Genomic DNA, 22,273 nt, shown 5'->3' with positions numbered 1-22,273 from the left:
TTTGAATGAAAAAAATGAAGAAAACTAAAATAATATTACTCAGCTGATTGATGAAATTCTGCACATGCACAGAATTGAATTCAGGATGTGTTTGTGAAGGAGATTTTTGATCTCAAAGTTATTAAAAGGAATCATTCATTTTTGATTAGAAATTATTTATTTGTTTTACTTTTTTCGGATCAGATAATCATTTCAATATAACTTTTACAATATATTTTGATATCTAAATAATATCTTCTAGTCATGTTTTCTTTACGAACGATTTCGTCATTATGGCGAACATCGAAAACCGATTTAATTGTTCAATGTCAACAACAAAAACAACGATTATCTTCGGCAACATTTACTGTACATCCATATAAATTACATCGAATTGATGAAGGTCCATCCACTGAAGTTACCTGTACACGTGATCAGGCTATTAATTATTATCGAGAAATGACAACTATACGTAGAATGGAAGCAGCAGCAAATGCATTATATAAAGAAAAAGCTGTTCGAGGTTTTTGTCATCTTTATACCGGACAAGAAGCTGTTGCCGTTGGAATTGAAGATGCCATTACGTAATTATTTATCATAACTGTTATCGATCATAAGATTTGTGTGTAACATTTAATATTTTAAAAGGAAAAAAGATGCCATAATCACTGCCTATAGAGCTCATGGTTGGACTTATTTGCGTGGCGTATCGCTTGTTGGTGTTTTAGCAGAATTAACTGGTCGTGAAACAGGTTGTGCCCGAGGTAAAGGAGGTTCAATGCATCTTTATTGCGATGTACGTATGATAATGGTTTTTGATTTGTTTTGCAATTTAAAAACATGTTTTTCCGCAGAGATTCTATGGTGGAAATGGAATAGTCGGTGCACAAATACCATTAGGTGCTGGTATAGCATTGGCACAAAAATATACAAATTCCGGTGAAATTACATTGGCTCTTTGTGGTGATGGTGCAGCAAATCAAGGACAAGTATATGAAGCATTCAATATGTCAGCACTGTGGAAATTGCCCATTATTTTTGTTGTTGAAAATAATGGCTACGGTATGGGAACTTCAGCTGAAAGAGCTTCTGCTTGTCCATTATTTTATACACGTGGTGATTATGTACCCGGTATTTGGGTTGATGGTATGGATGTTTTAGCCGTACGACAAGCAACAGAATTTTTAGCCAAAATGTGTCGCGATGGTCAAGGACCATTCGTTATGGAAGCATCAACTTATCGTTATTTTGGACATTCAGTATCTGATCCAGGTACAAGTTATCGTACACGTGATGAAGTACAAGAAGTTCGTCGTTCACGTGATCCAATTACAATGTTTAAAGAAAATATTATACAAGCTGAACTTGTTACCAGTGATGAATTAAAACAAATTGATGTAGATATTCGTAAACAAGTTGATGAAGCACAACAAAAATCACGAACAGATCCAGAATTACCAATTGAACATTTATATCATGATGTATATGCAAATATGATTGGTAATGATATACGTGGTATAACACCATTTCAACGTCATAAACATCAGAATACATCGAAACCATGTAATATTACAATCTGAACAAAAACAAAATGCTTTATAAATCCTTTATAATCCTATCATCATCATCATTATTCGATAAAAATCTTATCATTGTTTTTTTTTCTCTCTCTCTCACAATCATCCATTCTACTTATACTGATACTGAGATTTGTTTTATTTTTCTCAAAAATAGCTTAAAAAATTTCCTTAATTTTGTTGTTGTTGTTGTTGATATAATCCTTTTTTTGTTTTTGTTTTGTTTTGGGTTGATCAATTAGCTGGTCAATTTACATACACTTGTGTGTGTGTGTGTGTGTTATATTTAATAAATAAATGTAAAAAGATTTTTGTTTGTTTGTTGATTGTAAGCAGCAGCAGCAGCAGGTAATAATGTTGACCATTTTAATTCGGTCATCGAACCACAATTATATATATGGCCTTTTGGGTCGAATGGCTTGACAAATTAACAAGTTTGAAGATTATTTTCATTTGAAAAAGTTGTTTGTTGTTGTTGAGACACATAGAGCGCGAAATCTAATTTTGGAAAATTTTATTTGATTTTTTTAAACGAATTTTTTTTTCTCATTTTGCAAATGAAAAAAAAATTAAACAGAAATTTTCAAAATCCAATTTTTGACAAAAACGTCAAAACACTTTTGATAAATTGGAACAACCAAACAACAGCAGCAAAAATGAAATGAATCATCTTGAATATGAATTTCTGTCCATAATAACATAATTATCGTTTGTGAACAAATCCGTAGGCAGTAGGTTGTTGTTTGTATGTTCCAATTCTATATATATTGAATTGAATGAAAGACGATGATGTCGTTAACTTACTCCTACACGTGCCTTTATCTCATCGACAACAACAAAACATTATTGGGAAATCATTTTTCAAGAAAAAAAAGTGATTCTCTCCAATTTTTTTTTAAGAAAAAGGTAGATCGATGAAAAGAGAAACCATACGTGAGTGTAAATGAAAATTTTCTGTGTTCCTGTCCTGTTTTTGATCATCATTAACAAAAAAAAACCGATGATCATCATCATCATCGTCAGACATTATTTACCATTTATCATTCATCATCATCATCATCGGGTGACAAACAAACTTGTTGATTTAAACAGAAAAAAAAGAGTAATAAAATATTGTCATTATTTGTTTGTTAAGTATTGTTGTTTGCCTGTTTGCTTTTCTAATGTTATACAATGCAATTTGTTTTGCATTTTTGATAAAAACTGTTTCGGTTGACATCTTTTGGGTGGTGGTTGATTTCAAACATCGTTGTTGTGGTTTTTAACTCGCTCACCTTATTGTTATTCAATTCTTCATTGGCCAATGATGACGATAACAATGTAATTCCAGATCAGCAGACTTCCGATCATCATCATCAACGACAACGACAACATTATAATTGCGTTTAAATTTGATTTTATTTAATCAACAAAATCCATAATAATGTCGGTTTAAGTTTTTCTTAATGTGATGTGTGTGTGTGTGTTTTTTTGTTTGTTTGTTATCCGTTGCTATTGTACATTAACGCAATCAATGTCATATCATAAACATTGTCGTATCACCAAAAAGACCAAACAAAAAAATTGAAAACATTTTCCTTTCTTTCATAATCAAATTTTTTTCCGTTATAATTATCATCAAATTTGTTGGGCGCCATATGTTATTCTGTTGGTTTCATCATTGATTATGTTTTCATTTCCCAAAATAATCAATGAAAATCAAAAATTATCATTTTTTTTTTATTTTCTTCAATGCCGACATTCGAAATGGTGAAAATGATTTTATGTGTGTATGGTGATTTTAATCATTTCAGCAAAGAAAAAAAAATAATATTATCAATCAATGTTGACATTTTTCAAAATAATCGTTGAAAAATCGTTTTGGTTTCGTTTATTTTGATATTTTTCAAGTTGATATTCACAATGATTTATGATTGTTGTTTATGATATATTTCAACAAGGATTTAACAGTTTTTTTTTGAATTTCAATAGTTTTTCTTTCTGTGTTTGGTGAATTATTGTAAACGAACCCCAAAATAAAATTGGCAAATGAATTTCTATGACAATATATCATTTGCGGAAATCTTTAACCACCAGTTTTGTTTTTCACAAATTCAATGTGATTTTGATATTTTCATTAAACGTTTTTTTGTGGTTTTTAATTTGATGTCATCATCGAATAGCGAGCCAAAAATAGCATTTTAATTTCAAAAAGAAATCGATTAGTAATGTAAACGAAGAAAAAAAATGGGAAATTCAAAATCCTCAATGGCCATTGTACATAAATCTTTCGAGTAAGTTTTTGACTAATTTTCCCAAATTTGGTAATAATTTGAAAAAATTTTTTCTCAAACAAAAACAAGTGATTTTTACATCGATAGCGATTGGAAACAAAATGATTGTTCAATTTACACAAAAAGTTTTGATGATTATTATCAATCACATGGTGGTGGTGGTAGTGAACAAAAATTATCCGAATTAAAACGTGGACGTTCATTGTTTTATTCGAAATCAAAAATTAATGGATGTAATAATCAACAACAACAACAACAATCATCTACAACATCGTCATCATCTTCATCTTCATTATCAACAGCACAGAATTTTAAACGTATCAATTCATTACCACCGATATCACGTTTACAACGAAAACAACAACAACAGCAGCAACGACAACAACAACAACAATCAACAATAAATTCAAATCAAAATGAATTAATTGAACCAAAACAATTACATAAAGGTTTTGATATGATTCGTCATCATTTTGGTCAAAAAGATTGTGAATGGACACCAAAATTAACCGAATTAGAAACATCAATTTTATTATTGAATGAAAAAGTAACCGAATTAGAATTATCAAGACAGGATTGTTTAAGAAAATTATCACGATTAAAAATTGAATTAGAACAACAACAACAGTTGCAGCAGCAACAACAACAACAACAGCAAAAGAATTCAAGAAAAATTCTTCAATTACCAATGACAAACAATAAATCTAATCATCATCAACAATTGGGACATGTTTTACGAATAAATTTTATTGAAAATTATATGAAACGTTTAGAAAATCTATTGCATATTGATCGTGAACCATTTTTAGCTATTACAACATGTTCATCATCATCATCATCGATTGATAATCATCATTCTAATGATAATCAAATTGATCGATTCTGTGATAAAATACAACCAAACCAATCAACAGCGAAATTAACAACCGAAATGAAATGTAAACAGATAAAAAATTATTATGAATATTTATTAAAAACAGTAATGCCACAATTATATGGTAATCAAAATTCATTTAAACATAAATCGGATAAAAATTATTGCCAATTTCGTCAAACATTAATACAATTACGATATCAGGTACAAATAATTTCAACACAATCTGAACAACAATTATTAGATGCTAAACGTGCATTTATACAGGAAATTGATTCCTATATAAAAACATTAGATAATATGATTGTTAATGATTTTGATGATTGTCAACAATGTTATGATTATCAATAGCAAAAATGTTATATAATAAAATGATTTTTTTGTTTGTTCTATTATGGTATTTTTGGTTCGTTTTAAATGATTTTCGATTAACAAAAAACATTAACCAACAACAATTTAGTAATATCATTGCGAATTTGGTAACGATAATCAATATTACAAACTATAGAAACTAATGAAATGTCAAAAGTTTCCATTAAAATAATGATCAAATGTTTTTTGAGAAGAGGATTTTTTTTTAAAATTTTATTTCCAGGTTTGTTATGCATGATAAGAGAATTTATTTTTTTTTACTATTTGTTTTGTGTAAAAAAACTCATCCCAAACTAACAAAAAAACAAAATATGCACTAGAATTCGTATTGTTACTCGATATAACTGGATTGGTTTGTGCCAGGTTTCTCAGAAATTGAAAAAAAATAATAATGAATGAAATTGTAGTTGTTTTTGAAATACCAATTTTAAAAAATTATTGATTTTTTGGAAGAACAAAATGAAAAAAAAACCAATGATCAATGAATGATTCAATGATTTTTTTGGAAAAATTACAAAAGTTTTTTAATGTAAAGAACAAATATCTTGGAATAAATTTCATATTAGGCAGTGGTGCTGAATAGTTCTAAATGTTCAAAAATGTTCATACGTATTCATGAATTTAGCTATGGCCAAATTAAACAATTGGTCGAACGTAAAGATGATTATCGTTTACGTTTATTGTATCGATTTGAAATGGCCATCATAATCATATACATTATTCGTGTTATGGCTATTATGTTGATGCTTAAATGGCCGGATTTATTTCCTATATATCGATATGATTATTTTAGTGATTTTATATGGAGATATCATGATATTTATAATGAATTTTTATTATTCATATTGATTTTGGTACTTTTAATTATTGTTGTAGGTTTGCATACATTTTATCTTTGTGATAAACAAACATTAGCGTTTCAAATTCTTTACGATATAATGGTTATCAATTTTGAACATTATCAAAATTGTCTTATTAAAGATCCAATTATCATAAAGAATGCGATTGAACTTCGACGACAAAATTATCTTCAAAAACGTATGACTATTAAAAAAACGATCATACCGTTATTTATATATAGTCGATATTGCTGGCTAAAAGCATGGTTTGATTCTTGGTTCGAAATGGAATCTTTTAGATTGAATAGATCGATGTTCATTAGAAATCCAATGAAATTATTTTCAAAAGCACCAGTACGTGCAAGAGTATATCTTGTTCTTTTTATGATCATACAAGATGGTTTAAATTTCATTCTCCATTTAATTGCAAGTAAGTTTTGGACCATTTGATTAGAATAAATGAAATCTTATCATTTGACAATTATTTTCATTTATTATTACCAAGTGTTTTTATCAATTTACGTAATAAGTAATCTCATTAAAGAATTTTCTGAACATTATATCGAAAGTGTTGGCACATGGTTTATCGTAATTCTTGATCTAATTGTATTACTTAATGGAACAATGAATTTATTGCAATCAGGATTATTGACCATATTTGCGGCATCAACATCATCATTAGTCTATTGTCTTTGTTTTAATAATTTGAATAGGAAGTTTTATTCATTAATACGAAATATTGGTGAAAAAGAATATTTTCCTCATTTCAGTCTTTGGCAATTACAGTTTATTTGCTCCGAGCATAATCGTCTTACTGGTTTTATAATATGCACAGATCGTTTGAAATGGAGTATGGCATTATGTCAATTCCTTATGGTTGGCATACCGATGAATGTATGTTTTATGTGCATTCTAATATTTGGCCATCCAAGTCAAAGTGAAAAACAGATTTATATATTCATAACGGTATTACATGCATTCAGTTCAATTTTACCCACAGCATCATTAGCCCATATATATAATTATATTGAACATATTCGAAAATACATTTCAAGAAGTATTCCATATTTAGGACATTTACGATTGAAATTAAAATATGAACAGCTTTATGGTCATCTTATGTATGATAATCTATATTGTTTTACATTCGGTTATATTGGTCCTGTTACCTACACTACCCTTTCTCAGGTTTGTATTAATTTTTCAATTGAAAATTTTTCTTTTAATTATATTTCTATTTAGGCTTTGACAGCTTATATTTTAATATTCATTTTGGTGACAAATTTTTATTTGAAAAATTTTCATATTTAAATTAATATTTCAAAGGATACAAGACAACAATAATATTGTTTGTGTATATCTTAGTAAACGATCTATTTCATTATATTCATTCATATTATTATTGTAATAACTAATCAATTGCTTAAATTTATTATTATATGTTATAATTATTTGATTGTACCGAATAGGCACGAATAAAGGTTACGGTTAAACTAATACACAGAACAATAAAAGATCATTCCTAATCTAACGTCATTGATTATATTGTTATTGATTTTGTGATCATTTATCAATTAGGAAAAATGATTAAATTTTATTAAACTTTTTTTTTAAAAAAAAAAATGTGATTCGATTGGCAAATTCCGATATTATGACAATGTAGCGATCAATATTTGGAAAAAAATTAAGGAAAAAAATGGTATAGTTATAATAGTTTCCTTTTTTTTTGATCGAATATTTTTTTCAAAGAAACGGTTCAATTTTTTTTAATACAAAAAAAATAACTTACAGCAAATCATTGAATACAATAATGTGCGTCAAAAAATTGTCCCTCATAATACGGTATTTGATAAAGATATTCTATTGATTCATTATTCATTTATGAATGAATTTTATTTTTTTCAGTTATTTCAAATTTAAAAATTATTGATTATTTTATTTAAGGGCAGAAGGAAAAATAAACTTTTTGATCTATTCTTTTTTTTCCAGATAAGAGAAAAAATCAATGATTAATAAATAATCATTTTAGAATATATAACAAACGTTCAATGAAAACTAAATATTTTGAAATGAATTTTACATTTGTCAGTGAATCTTTCAACCAAAATGTTCATACGTATTCATGAATTTAGTTATGGCCAAATTAAACAATTGGTCGAACATAATGATGATTATCGTTTACGTTTATTGTATCGATTTGAAATGGCCATCATAATCATATACATTATTCGTGTTATGGCTATTATGTTGATGCTTCAATGGCCAGATTTATTTCCTATATATCGATATGATTATTTTAGTGATTTTATATGGAGATATCATGATATTTATAATGAATTTTTATTATTCATATTGATTTTGGTACTTTTAATTATTGTTGTAGGTTTGCATACATTTTATCTTTGTGATAAACAAACATTAGCGTTTCAAATTCTTTACGATATAATGGTTATCAATTTTGAACATTATCGAAAATGTCTTATTAAAGATCCAATTATCATACGGAATGCGATTGAACTTCGACGACAAAATTATCTTCGAAAACGTATGACTATTAAAAGATCAATCATACCTTTATTTATATATAGTCGATATTGCTGGCTGCAAGCATGGTTTGATTCTTGGTTCGAAATGGAATCATTTCGATTGAATCGAAGAATGTTCATCAAAAATCCAATGAAATTATTTACAAAAGCACCAGTGCGTGCAAGAGTTTATCTTGCCTTTTACATGATCATACAAGATGGTTTAAATTTCATTCTCCATTTAATTGCAAGTAAGTTTTGGACCATTTGATTAGAATAAATGAAATCTTATTATTTGACAATTATTTTCATTTATTATTACCAAGTGTTTTTATCAATTTACGTAATAAGTAATCTCATTAAAGAATTTTCTGAACATTATATCGAAAGTATTGGCACATGGTTTATCGTAATTCTTGATCTAATTGTATTACTTAATGGAACAATGAATTTATTGCAATCAGGATTATTGACCATATTTGCGGCATCAACATCATCATTAGTCTATTGTCTTTGTTTTAATAATTTGAATAGGAAATTTTATTCATTAATACGAAATATTGGTGAAAAAGAATATTTTCCTCATTTCAGTCTTTGGCAATTACAGTTTATTTGCTCCGAGCATAATCGTCTTACTGGTTTTATAATATGCACAGATCGTTTGAAATGGAGTATGGCATTATGTCAATTCCTTATGGTTGGCATACCGATGAATGTATGTTTTGTGTGCATTCTAATATTTGGCCATCCAAGTCAAAGTGAAAAACAGATTTATATATTCATAACGGTATTACATGCATTCAGTTCAATTTTACCCACAGCATCATTAGCCCATATTTATAATTATATTGAACATATTCGAAAATACATTTCAAGAAGTATTCCATATTTAGGACATTTACGATTGAAATTAAAATATGAACAGCTTTATGGTCATCTTATGTATGGTAATCTATATTGTTTTACATTCGGTTATATTGGTCCTGTTACCTACACTACCCTTTCTCAGGTTTGTATTAATTTTTCAATTGAAAATTTTTCTTTTAATTATATTTCTATTTAGGCTGTGACAGCTTATATTGGAATATTTATTTTGGTGACGAATTTTTATCGGAAAAATTTTCATACCTGAAATAATAATTCAATTAATCGAAATGTTTTTTTTTCCACATTAATCCTATTCAATGTATAATCATTTATATTTGTGAAAAATTATGCAATAAATGAAAACATTAAAAAAATAATCAATTATTTGAGATGAAGAAAAATTCCATACTAGAAAAAAATAATTAATGAAATATTTCAAACTTATAGTTCATCACAGAAATATTAGCTAAGAAAGTCTAATCATGACAACTTTTAATTTATTTGAAATGAAAAAAAATATCTTGAAAAAAGTTGTTGTGTTTCTCTATGTTTATGTTTTGACATTTTTTCCTAGAAGAATCAACACAAAAAAAATCGATTTTTGTTTTTTAGAAAAAAAACTCAACCATACGAATGGCAATTAATGATTATTTTGAGGCTAAAAAAAGTTTAATGTATATATCAAAGAATAAGATATTAATGATAAAATTTTTTAAGGCGGCGGTCCCACTTGTATAAACTAACAAACAGACTAAACCGAAAAATGCACTGTGGAAGTAGAAAACGGGAAAAGTTTGCGATTTGACAAACTTTCGAGTTTAACATATCAAGCAAGCATGATCCGGCAAACTAGTTTTTTTAGTTTATACAAGTGGGACCGCCGCCTAAAATTAATATTATTACAAGTTTACGATGGAAAAATAATGAATATAAGAAAAAAAACGATTGAATAGTTTTTGTCATTTTCCATCATTTATAATCGAGACATACATTGATAAACATTGAAACAATATGTTCTTAAATATTCGTGAATTTAGTTATGGCCAGATTAAGCAATTGGTCGAACAAGAAAATGATCATCGTTTACGTTTGTTGTATAGATATGAATTTTTCATGATTGTTTGTTATTATTTTCGTTGCATTGCCATCATAATTATGTTAAGATGGCCAGATATATTCCCAATATATCGATTTGATAATTTGGCGCTTTTTGTCTGGGTATATCGAGATATTTATAATGAATTTGCAGTATTCATTTTGTCTTTGATGGCATTACTTTGCCTACTTGGCTTACGGGAATTCTATCTTTGTGATAAACAAATATTGTCGTTTCGAGTCATTTACGATTTAATGGTTCGCAATTTTGAAAATTATCGTAAATGTTTGAAAAATCCAATTGACATTAAGGATTCGATCGAACTTCGACGGCAAATATATCTTCGACAACGCATGATTAATAGATCGATCATACCGATGTTTATATCTAGTAGATATTGTTATATAAAAGCATGGTTTGATTCTTGGATCGAAATTGATTTCTTCCGATTTGATCGTCAATTGTTCATCAAAAATCCAATGAAATCGCATCCGAAAACATCATTACGTACAAGGGTATATCTTGTCCTTTTTATGATTATACAAGATGGTTTATGTTTCATCCTTCATTTGTTTGCAAGTAAGTTTTGTAATGTTTGATTCAATTTCAATAATTAATTTGAATTTTGTCTGTTTTCATTTTCATTTACAGTATTTATAATGTGTTGTTTATATGTATTCTTTGTTATTGAATTCAAAACCAATGAAAATGTTGTCCAAAGTTTTCGCGCATGGTTTATCGTATTAATTGATATGTTTTTGGGAATATTTGTAGCGGGAATGATCTTATTACAAATATCACTATTGACCATAAGCGTGACAACTACAGCATCATTACATCATTGGTGTTATTTTAATGATCTAAGTAAAAAATTTCGTTTATTGTCACAACAATTGTGTTTGAAACAAAATTATTCAAATAAAAATTCTTTGCAATTACGATCAATTTATTTTGAACATATTCGTCTTAGTGGTTACATAATACGTGGAGATCGTGAAAAATGGAGTAGAGCATCATTTCAATTTATTATGCTTGGAATACCATTCAATGTTTGTTTTGTATGCTTTTTGATATTTGGTCATCCTGGTCCAATTGAACAAATTCTTTATTTATTCTTTACTGTAACGCATTTATTAATTACGATTTTTCCATCAGTATTAGCAGCTCATGTTCATAAGTGTATGATACAAATTCGTTCGCATATTCCGAAAACTATTCCATATATACGAAATATACGATTGAAATTAGAATATGACGATTTTTATAACCGTCTTATGTATGGTAAACCATGTTGTTTTACATTCGGTGTTATCGGTGCTATTACCTATTCTACTCTTGTTCAGGTTTGTTCTATTCATATTTATTCTGATTTTTTTTCCGAATATAATTTCATTTCGATTTAGGTTTCAATTGCTTATATGACATTATTCACTATGGTAGCTAATTTTTATATGAAAAATTTCAATCGTTAAATCGATATCAAAACAAATGATCAATGTCACTTTGGAAAGCCTCATTACATAGAAACTTATCGATTCAATTCGAAACAAATTATTTTTATTTCAATTTTTTTTTTTATTGAAAACATGAAAAATACATTCATTTTAGACATGTAATTGATTAATAGAACAAAAAAAAAAATTGTAAAAACTTTATAAATTAAAAATGATGATTATATTAAATGATGATCAATATCTGTTAATAGTTTTTAAAATATAGTACAACATGATAATAATCGATAAATTGTGGTGAAGATAAAAAATATTACAAAATTAGTAAACTAAACAAAAATAAAATAAAATAAAAAAAAAAATAAACAGAAATTACGAACAATACGATATTGGATATCGATTGTATTAATTGTATTAATTGAGAAAAATTGTATTATGAAAAATGCTAAGTCCGACGATTGGAAATTGACGATAGATAAAAATGCAGACGCATTGAAGATTTTAATTAAATTAAATCAACAAGAATTTATTCCGAAAAAAAATGAAGAAAAATATGACAATGTTTATGGACGACCACAAAATTTGGCAATGTAAAAGTAGATTGGAAAATTGCGATTCAACGATAATGAATATATCAGCTAAGAAAGTGATCGCTTCAAATTTTAATTTATTTGAAGTGACAAAATTAAAAAAATATTTGAGTGAACAACAACAAAAAAAAATTTTAAAATGTCTTTTTTCCATGAAAATATTGAACAAACTAATGAATGGTATAAATTCTTCAAGAATTTCAATACGTTTCATGGAAGCACTGGCATAAAAAAAACTACAAAAAAGAATGTTGTTGTTTTTTCTATTTTAATTTATTTACATTTTATTTTTATTGGAAAAAATAAACAGAGAAATAATAAAGAAAATAAAGAGACAAATCGATTCTTTTAAAACCTAACCATACAAATGGCATTTATTCAATAAAAAGTTCAATGTATATTCCAGAGAATGTAATATTAATGATATTATTCTTTAAAATTAATGTTATTACGATGAAAAAATAATGAATAAAAAATTAATTAAAAAGTTTTCATCATTTACCATCATTTATGATCGAGACATACATCGATAACATTGAAACAATATGTTCTTAAATATTCGTGAATTTAGTTATGGCCAGATTAAGCAATTGATCGAACAAGAAAATGATTATCGTTTACGTTTGTTGTATAGATTTGAATTCTTTATGATAGTTTGTTATTATTTTCGTTGCATTGCCATCATAATTATGTTGAGATGGCCAGATATATTCCCAATATATCGATTTGATAATTTGGCGCTTTTTGTCTGGGTATATCGTGATATTTATAATGAATTTGTTGTATTCATTTTGTCTTTGATGGCAATTCTATGCCTACTCGGCTTACGGGAATTCTACCTTTGTGATAAACAAACATTCGTGTTTCGAGCTATTTACGATTTAATGGTTCGCAATATTGACAATTATCGTAAATGTTTAAAAAATCCAATTGCCATTAAAGATTCAATCGAACTTCGACGGCAAATATATCTTCGACAACGTATGACTGTTAATGGATCGATCATACCGATGTCTATATTTAGTCGATATTGTTGGCTAAAAGCATGGCTTGATTCTTGGATCGAAATTGATTTTTTTCGATTGGATCGACAAATGTTCATCAAAAATCCAATGAAAATATTTGATAAAACACCAGTACGTACAAGAGTATATCTTGTTCAGTGCATTATCATACAAAATGGATTTTTTTTTATTTTTCACCTTATTGCATGTAAGTTTTTTAATGTTTGATTCAATTTTCAACAATCAATTTAAATTTTGTTTTGCTTTCATTTACAGTATTTTTAATGTTTTGCGTATATGTATTCTTTGTTATTGAATTTAAAACCAATGAAAATGTTGTCCAAAGTTTTCGCGCATGGTTTATCGTATTAATTGACATGTTTTTGGGAATATTTGTAGCGGGAATGATCGCATTACAAATATCACTATTGACCATAAGCGTGGCAACTACAGCATCATTACATCATTGCTGTGATTTTAATGATCTAAGTAAAAAATTTCGTTTATTGTCACAACAATTGTGTTTGAAGCAAAATTATTCAAATAAAAATTCTTTGCAATTGCGATCAATTTATTTTGAACATATTCGTCTTAGTGGTTATATAATACGTGGAGATCGTGAAAAATGGAGTAGAGCATCATTTCAATTTATTATGATTGGAATACCATTCAATGTTTGTTTTGTATGCTTTTTGTTATTTGGTCATCCTGGTCCAATTGAACAAATTCTTTATTTATTTTTTACTGTAATGCATTTATTAATTACGATTTTCCCATCAGCATCAAGAGCACATGTTCATAAGTGGATAATACAAATTCGTTCGTATATTCCAAAAACTATTTCATATATACGAAATATACGATTGAAATTACAATATGACGATTTTTACAACCGTCTTATGTATGGTAAACCATGTTGTTTTACATTCGGTTTTATGGGTGCTGTTACCTATTCTACTCTTGTTCAGGTTTGTTTTATTCATTTTTATTCTAATTTTTTTTCCGAATATAATTTCATTTCGATTTAGGTTACAATTGCTTATATGACATTATTCACTATGGTAGCTAGTTTTTATATGAAAAATTTTATTCGCTAAATCGATATCAAAATAATGGACAAAGATGCGGACGTGTTGAAGATTTTAATTAAATTAAATCAGCAAGAGTTTATTACGAAAGAAATGAAAAAAATATGATTATATGTCCATGCACGATTACAAAATTTTGCAATATATAAGTAGATTGGAAAATTGCGATTTAACGTTTTAATAGTGTGATCATGAAAACTTTTTATTTAATTGACATGAAAAAAATAATAATAAAATAGTTGTTTTTTTCAGTTTTCATGTTTTTACAATTATTTTTGTTTGTCAGAAAAAAAATGAATAAAGTAAAATCGATTCTTTTAAAACTTTTAACTATACGAATGGAATTTATTGACAAAAGGTTCAATGTTCAATTCCAAGAAATATTATATTAATAATATTTTTTTTTTTAAATTAATATCATTACAAGCTTATGTTGAAAAATTAATGATTTAAAAAAAAAGAAAGAAATTGATTGAAAAGTTTTTGTAACCATTACCAATTTTGTCATTTTCCATCATTTATGATAGAGACATACATCGATAACATTGAAACAATATGTTCTTAAATATTCGTGAATTTAGTTATGGCCAGATTAAGCAATTGATCGAACAAGAAAATGATCATCGTTTGCGTTTGTTGTATAGATTTGAATTCTTTATGATAGTTTGTTATTATTTTCGTTGCATTGCCATCATAATTATGTTGAGATGGCCAGATATATTACCATTATATCGATTTGATAATTTGGCGCTTTTTGTCTGGGTATATCGAAATATTTATAATGAATTTGTTGTATTCATTTTGTCTTTGATGGCAATTCTATGCCTACTCGGCTTACGGGAATTCTACCTTTGTGATAAACAAACATTCGTGTTTCGAGCTATTTACGATTTAATGGTTCGCAATTTTGAAAATTATCGTAAATGTTTAAAAAATCCAATTGCCATTAAAGATTCAATCGAACTTCGACGGCAAATATATCTTCGACAACGTATGACTGTTAATGGATTGATCATACCGATGTCTATATTTAGTCGATATTGTTGGCTAAAAGCATGGCTTGATTCTTGGATCGAAATTGATTTTTTTCGATTGGATCGACAAATGTTCATCAAAAATCCAATGAAAATATTTGATAAAACACCAGTACGTACAAGAGTATATCTTGTTCAGTGCATTATCATACAAAATGGATTTTTTTTTATTTTTCATTTGTTTGCATGTAAGTTTTTTAATGTTTGATTCAATTTCAATAATTAATTTGAATTTTGTTTGTTTTCATTTTCATTTACAGTATTTATAATGTGTTGCCTATATGTATTCTTTGTTATTGAATTCAAAACCAATGAAAATGTTGTCCAAAGTTTTCGTGCATGGTTTATCGTATTAATTGATGTGTTTTTGGGAATATTTGTAGCGGGAATGATCTTATTACAAATATCACTATTGACCATATGCGTGGCAACTACAGCATCATTACATCATTGTTGTGATTTTAATGATCTAAGTAAAAAATTTCGTTTATTGTCACAACAATTGTGTTTGAAGCAAAATTATTCAAATAAAAATTCTTTGCAATTACGATCAATTTATTTTGAACATATTCGTCTTAGTGGTTACATAATACGTGGAGATCGTGAAAAATGGAGTAGAGCATCATTTCAATTTATTATGCTTGGAATACCATTCAATGTTTGTTTTGTATGCTTTTTGATATTTGGTCATCCTGGTCCAATTGAACAAATTCTTTATTTATTTTTTACTGTAATGCATTTATTAATTACGATATTCCCATCAGCATCAGGAGCACATGTTCATAAGTGTATGATACAAATTCGTTCGCATATTCCGAAAACTATTCCATATATACGAAATATACGATTGAAATTACAATATGACGATTTTTATAACCGTTTTATGTATGGTAAACCATGTTGTTTTACATTCGGTGTTATCGGTGCTATTACCTATTCTACTCTTGTTCAGGTTTGTTTTATTCATTTTTATTCTAATTTTCTATCCGAATTAAAATTCATTTCAATTTAGGTTTCAATTGCTTATGTTTCAATATTCACTATGGTAGCTAGTTTTTATATGAAAAATTTTATTCAATAAATCGATATCATATACGTGATGGAAAACAAATGGTAAATGTCACTTTTGAAAAGTTTCATTATATAAAAAGTCATCGATCAAATCCTAAACAAATAATTTTTTATTTTTACGGTAAGAAAAAAAAATCATTTTTTCATTGAAAACATGAAAAATACATTCATTTTAAAGACATGTAATCGATTGAAAGAACTTAAAAAAAAATTGTAAAACTTTATAAATACACCGTTAAAAATAATGATTATATTAAATGATGATGATGATGATCAATATCTGTTAATGGTTTTTGAAATGTTGTACAACATGATCTTCGTGGATAATAATCGATTTCATTGATTAATCGTTTATTGTTAGCAATGTTTGTTGTTAGATTATGATATGATTGTGATCGAAATATTGGTATGTCACCACCACCATATATCATATTATTATTATCAATCATTTCACTAAATTGGGGTAGAAAATAAAAAAATATTACAAAATTAATTATCCGAAACAGAAATAATTAGCAAAAAAAAAATTTACTCATTTGTTGTTATATGTTCCATGTATAATGGATTTTTAGCTGATATGGTTGTTGCGGTTGTTGATGAATGATTTCGATCATTAAGTTGTTGTAAATTATTTTTCATCAAATATAATTGTGACATTGATTTATTGATAAAATGATTTGGATTCGGATTCTGTCGTTGTCGTTGACGAATATTCATTGCCATTGTTTTTTGTTTATCCATTACAATGGCTACAGGTGATGGTGGCGATAATGATTGTTGTTTATTTGTATGTAATCGTTTTTGTTGTTTTTCATCAACATCGATACAATCATAATTATCATCATCATCATCATCCGATCCGGTTAAATTCATTTCAACTGTTTGTACTTCATAATCACGATCATCAATTATTGATGAACAACGATTATGATTATGTTTCTTTTCCGTAATTATCTTTTCCTTACATTTAGCTGTCAATGATGATGATGATGTTGTTGATAATGTTGATGAAAAAAATGGCTGTAAATCTGTTTGTTGTTGTTGTTTTTTCGAATCATTTGGATAATAACGTTTTTTACCAAATAATGTAAATGATGATTTAGTTTTTTTATTCTTTTGGTTTTTGATTTTTTTATTAATTTTCTTCTTTTTAATATTTATCATTTTATTTTTTTCATTATCATGATTGTTTGATATTTTCTTTGGAATATCAACAACATAAATAGGTGATGATGATGATGGCGGTGATGGTGATGTTAACATTTTTGATGAGGCCATCATATTTTTATACATGAATGGATGTTCCAAATAATGATTGTTATAATCATTATTGTTATTATTGTTCAACAATAATTTAGATGCTTTGAAATTACTACGATGATGATGATGATGATGATGATGATACGGATGCGGAAAAGTATTATCTGCAGTAGCAAAGAACATCATTCTATTTTGATTATAATAACCATTTGATTGTCCGAATGATTTGATCACGCAATCATTTGAATGATATTCATCAAATAGACCGTTTGTTGATGTTGGTGATGATGAATGAAGATGATTTTGATGATGATGATGATGATGATATGAATTTGGTTGTTGTTTATGTTTGGATAATGATTTATTCCAACACCAGGATCTGATCATTAGTTTATGTTTGTTATTATTAATTTTTTGATTTTTTATTTCATCATTATTTGTTGATAATGATGATGATCGTTGTGGCAATGGTAATGTTGTTGATAATGTTGAACATCGTGAATCATCATAATCATCAACAGCAGCAATCATATTATTTGAATGAGTATATCGAAAACTATCATCATATTTAGCTAATTTGGTTCGATCCAATTTATATTCCAACCAGCTATTTGTATCGATATTTTTCCTATATCAAAAACAAAAACAAAAAAAAAAAGATGATCAAAATAAAATATTACATCATTTGAATCGAATTCAAGTGAAGAAAAATCGATTAATCGAATGTAAGGAAAACAATCGAAATTCACTATCGATTGTAACGAACGAACAAAAGTTTCGTATATCATGTCAAAAATATCGATCGGTCAAAATAATCGAACAATGACAATGATAATGATTCTTTCTATATCATCGATAATGTATGAATTTCAATAAAAATGAAATTTCCATATTTTTTTCCTATCATAATCAAGTTGAAAGTTTTCTCTTTCTCTTCCCCGCAACAACAACATTAATTTGTCAATCAAAGAATGGGGACAGAATAATAAATTTTCATCCCGAAAAAAAAATCAATTCACACTTGAAAGATGTCCACAAATACCACATTGAACTTCATCAACTTTTTTAAAAAAAAGAAACAAGAGAAAAAAACAATAGATATCATTCTCATCATCATCATCATTAATGTCAAGTATCACTCCACTTATCATGTAATTTCATGTAAGATGTGCAACTTTTTTTTCGGAGGGGAGCTAAAAAACTAACTATAAAAAAACAATTTACAATGCTATAAACAAGAGCTACATAATTCTCGTCTATAGAATGCGGAACTTTTTCTCCCGACCATCATCATTATCATCATCTTTTTTTCATTCAAAAGTTGAATGTCCAGCAGCAGCAAACAAGATCACAAGCATCATCATATAACCCATCATGATCTAAGTTATTACTAATGTTATTCCCTTACCTCTTTGGTTTCATTTCACAACAACAACAACAACAACAACAACGGTTTTAGAAAAAGTCTATTTTTAAAAATATTCGTACAGAAAAGAAAAGATCCTTGACCTAATCACAATTTCATCATCATGATGATACGGGTAATGATGATTTGAAATCCAGAAAAAAAACTGAATCTAATCTAAATATTGTTGAATTTTTTTTTAGGAGAAAGAATTTCCAATGAAACAAGCAAAAATCAATTTAAATCGCTAGCGGAACTATTTCAATTTTCGTTTTTTGTTTTGTTATCCGGGCAATTTTATCAAATTGAAAATTATCCAAAAGAAGAAGAAGAAGAAGACGAAAAAACAAAATTTGAATCGAATCAATTTTAAATATTTTGATTTGATTTTTCATTTCCATTGCATTTCCGTTATTGTTTGAATGAAAAAAAAATTTCATTCAATTTCCAATGAAAAATAAATAAATAAATTATTGATGAAAAAGAAGGAAAAAAATGCTATGGCAAACTATACAATTCAATCAAACATACACACCAAATACAAACAAAAATCAAATGATGAGAAAACAGAAATTGGGCCAATTTAATATCGATGATGATGATGATGATGAAAACTCAAGCCACCCACTCATTCAATCAACAACAATTTGATTTTATTTTCCAAATCACACAGCCATTTACACTTAATAATAATAGAGTAAATTTTGATCGGGAAGCAAAAAAAAAAAACCGGGAAAAAAATGTTTCAGAAAGAAAAGAAAATCAACAACAACAAACAAACAAACATTTGTAATTATAGAATTTGATTTGATTTTGGGTTATTTTTCAAACAACAACAACAACAACAATTGGATGTGTGAATATCAAAATCTTTTGACTTTTTTGTTGTTGTTGTTGTTGTTTGTTGAAATGATTTGGATCAAGAAAACAAAACTTCCGGTCAATTGTTGAATGAATGAAAAAGAATGATAATTTGGAATTAAATCATCATCATCATACTTTAAAACTACTTACATAATCATTGATTGTGATTTGGATTTTTTCCACATACGACATTGATAAATGATTGCCAATATACCGACAATAACAATTATAATGGACATAATAATTAAACCGATTGCAAATGAATCAAATTCTTTTGATAAATCCATAAGAATTTCTTTACAAATATTTATAATTATTTTATAATAATAATAATTATTATTATTTTCTAATTGTTGTTGATCATCATCTTCGATTTTATTTGAGATTATTATTGATTTATTATTAATCAATGATGGTAATAATAATGATAATGATTGTTCACCATTATCAATATCATTGATAATGGTTGTTGTATCGAATATTGTTGTTGTTGTTGTTGTTGTTATTGTATCGTATATTTCAGTTGTTGTTGATATTATGAAATCATCATTATTATCATCGAATGATGATTGATCCAAATCAATTATTGCCATTCTTTTTCAGGTTGCTTGATGAAGTTTTTCTTTTAGGGAAAAAAATCACAATTTGATGTTTGATGTTTGGTTTTTCAACATGCACATGTAGAATATATTGATTTGAACAACTAAAAATTTAAAATTTAAAAATTTTGACGGTTTTTTGTTTGCGTTTTCAAATTTTTCGAATCTAAACAACAACAACAACAATGTTGTTGTTTGCAGGGATTTTCAAACGAAAAGACCACAGAAACCTGTCCTGTATATGTGTGATTTCAATTACAAAGTTGAAAAGAGATTTGTTTTTTTTCTTCTGTTGTTGATCAACAATTATACACCGAGGGTTGTTTTTCGAGTTGTTGATAATTTTTTTTTTTTTTTTGTCGGTTGAAGTTGATAAGGAGTAGTGGACCGAATGGCTACTTTCTTTTTTGTTTGTCCAGCCGTAGAATCAAGAAGAAAAAATCAGCAACAAAATTTATTCATTCATTTTCACCTGTAATCTTTTTTGTTTGTAGGAGAGAACAGAAAAAGGTAAAAGTTGATGGACATAGATTGATTTCAAATGATCGAAAATGACCATTTTGGATGACCATCACATTCCAAACTACCCACCATTATACCACCAATATCGTTGTTAGATTCACACACAAGCACACCTGAAGAATGGGAGACTAGGAGAGAAAGATACAGGTTATAAGGTCGAATTATGGAGGGTCATTGATTGAATTGAAAATTTTTTTTTGTTGAAAAATTTTGTTCATTTCGAAACAGGTTTTCTTTTCTTTTTTCACATTTGTATGAGGGGTTTTTCTTTTCTTTCTCTTTTGATGACCTTAACTTGAATTTATTTTTCAAAAGAAAATTTCTATTTCTTCATACCTGAATCTATGATGTCCTTGAAACGATAACATAAAAAAAATTTTGTTGAAAAAAATCAATTTGAAGATCAGAACAGCAAACGAAAATTTAAATTTCACTTTTTTTCACTTGTATCGACACTTGATGATGATTCAAAAATGGTTCAAATGATTTTTTCTTTTCTTTTTCTTTATCACTCCATTTGATCCATTGTCATATTTGTGAATAGATAATATTTTCTCTTTGATAAACCATATGCCATAGACATGCATGGCCTCTCTCTCTCTCTCTCTTGCTTGATCTATTCTTTCTTTTTTTTCAAAAGAATTAAAAAAGAGAGAAATAAATGTAAAAAAACCAAAAACATCAACCAAAATTATCACCAATCATAACCAACGATGATTGAAAATTCCAAAAATCAATAACACAATCAACAAGTATGATTAGAAAATATCATTTGAAATCAAAATTTAAACAACGAAAAACAAAAAACAAGAAAACACATTTTTTATAATGTTGAAATTAGGCCATTATTATGATGGTAAATGGTGGTTATTATAATAAAATTTTTTCATCATCATAGAGATCTTGAATATATTGTCGATCCAGGAAACATTGTTCCAATTTGTATACAAATTTTTTTTTCAAATAAAACCAGCAAAAAAAAA

General features: G+C 27.3%; 8 protein-coding genes across 8 annotated transcripts; 7 read left to right on the top strand and 1 right to left on the bottom strand.

The window, feature by feature from the left end:
- The first annotated feature begins 22 nt into the window (after positions 1–22).
- Positions 23–1,598, top strand: LOC113798564 (pyruvate dehydrogenase E1 component subunit alpha, mitochondrial-like). The gene is made up of 3 exons (XM_027349120.2): positions 23–563; positions 628–775; positions 834–1,598. Exons 1-3 carry the CDS (start codon positions 244–246, stop codon positions 1,557–1,559), a joined length of 1,194 nt encoding a protein of 397 aa, XP_027204921.2. The 5' UTR covers positions 23–243; the 3' UTR covers positions 1,560–1,598.
- Positions 1,599–2,180: 582 nt separating this feature from the next.
- On the top strand, positions 2,181–5,093 carry LOC113798565 (uncharacterized). Its single transcript, XM_027349121.2, has 2 exons — positions 2,181–3,829; positions 3,899–5,093. The coding sequence occupies exons 1-2, from the start codon at positions 3,783–3,785 to the stop codon at positions 5,052–5,054; spliced, it is 1,203 nt and encodes a 400-aa protein (XP_027204922.2). The 5' UTR covers positions 2,181–3,782; the 3' UTR covers positions 5,055–5,093.
- Positions 5,094–5,657: 564 nt separating this feature from the next.
- Positions 5,658–7,382, top strand: LOC113798622 (uncharacterized). Its single transcript, XM_075819415.1, has 3 exons — positions 5,658–6,344; positions 6,420–7,102; positions 7,157–7,382. The coding sequence occupies exons 1-3, from the start codon at positions 5,675–5,677 to the stop codon at positions 7,223–7,225; spliced, it is 1,422 nt and encodes a 473-aa protein (XP_075675530.1). The 5' UTR covers positions 5,658–5,674; the 3' UTR covers positions 7,226–7,382.
- Positions 7,383–8,014: 632 nt separating this feature from the next.
- On the top strand, positions 8,015–8,710 carry LOC113798582 (uncharacterized). Its single transcript, XM_027349140.2, has one exon. The coding sequence runs from the start codon at positions 8,021–8,023 to the stop codon at positions 8,708–8,710; it is 690 nt and encodes a 229-aa protein (XP_027204941.2). The 5' UTR covers positions 8,015–8,020.
- A 61-nt stretch (positions 8,711–8,771) lies between these two features.
- Positions 8,772–9,606, top strand: LOC142644877 (uncharacterized). The gene is made up of 2 exons (XM_075819476.1): positions 8,772–9,448; positions 9,503–9,606. Exons 1-2 carry the CDS (start codon positions 8,885–8,887, stop codon positions 9,569–9,571), a joined length of 633 nt encoding a protein of 210 aa, XP_075675591.1. The 5' UTR covers positions 8,772–8,884; the 3' UTR covers positions 9,572–9,606.
- A 4,124-nt stretch (positions 9,607–13,730) lies between these two features.
- On the top strand, positions 13,731–14,582 carry LOC113798500 (uncharacterized). Its single transcript, XM_027349053.2, has 2 exons — positions 13,731–14,415; positions 14,476–14,582. The coding sequence occupies exons 1-2, from the start codon at positions 13,732–13,734 to the stop codon at positions 14,542–14,544; spliced, it is 753 nt and encodes a 250-aa protein (XP_027204854.2). The 5' UTR covers position 13,731; the 3' UTR covers positions 14,545–14,582.
- Positions 14,583–15,082: 500 nt separating this feature from the next.
- On the top strand, positions 15,083–16,870 carry LOC142644888 (uncharacterized). The gene is made up of 3 exons (XM_075819526.1): positions 15,083–15,757; positions 15,830–16,521; positions 16,582–16,870. Exons 1-3 carry the CDS (start codon positions 15,091–15,093, stop codon positions 16,648–16,650), a joined length of 1,428 nt encoding a protein of 475 aa, XP_075675641.1. The 5' UTR covers positions 15,083–15,090; the 3' UTR covers positions 16,651–16,870.
- LOC113798621 (uncharacterized) lies at positions 16,733–21,613 on the bottom strand. Its single transcript, XM_075819525.1, has 4 exons — positions 21,360–21,613; positions 20,320–21,247; positions 17,173–18,528; positions 16,733–17,093 (listed from the first exon to the last, which is right to left on the bottom strand). Exons 2-4 carry the CDS (start codon positions 20,760–20,762, stop codon positions 16,889–16,891), a joined length of 2,004 nt encoding a protein of 667 aa, XP_075675640.1. The 5' UTR covers positions 20,763–21,247; positions 21,360–21,613; the 3' UTR covers positions 16,733–16,888.
- Positions 21,614–22,273: the final 660 nt, after the last annotated feature.

The sequence above is a fragment of the Dermatophagoides pteronyssinus genome, unplaced genomic scaffold, assembly GCF_027571235.1.
Source record: "Dermatophagoides pteronyssinus isolate colony J.1.1.1.1 unplaced genomic scaffold, Derpt_VIB-CSIC_2022.12 sq0004, whole genome shotgun sequence".
Taxonomy (NCBI): Eukaryota; Metazoa; Arthropoda; class Arachnida; order Sarcoptiformes; family Pyroglyphidae; genus Dermatophagoides; species Dermatophagoides pteronyssinus.
The sequence above is the reverse complement of the archived record's forward strand: the minus strand, read 5'-3'. Positions and strand labels throughout refer to the sequence as shown.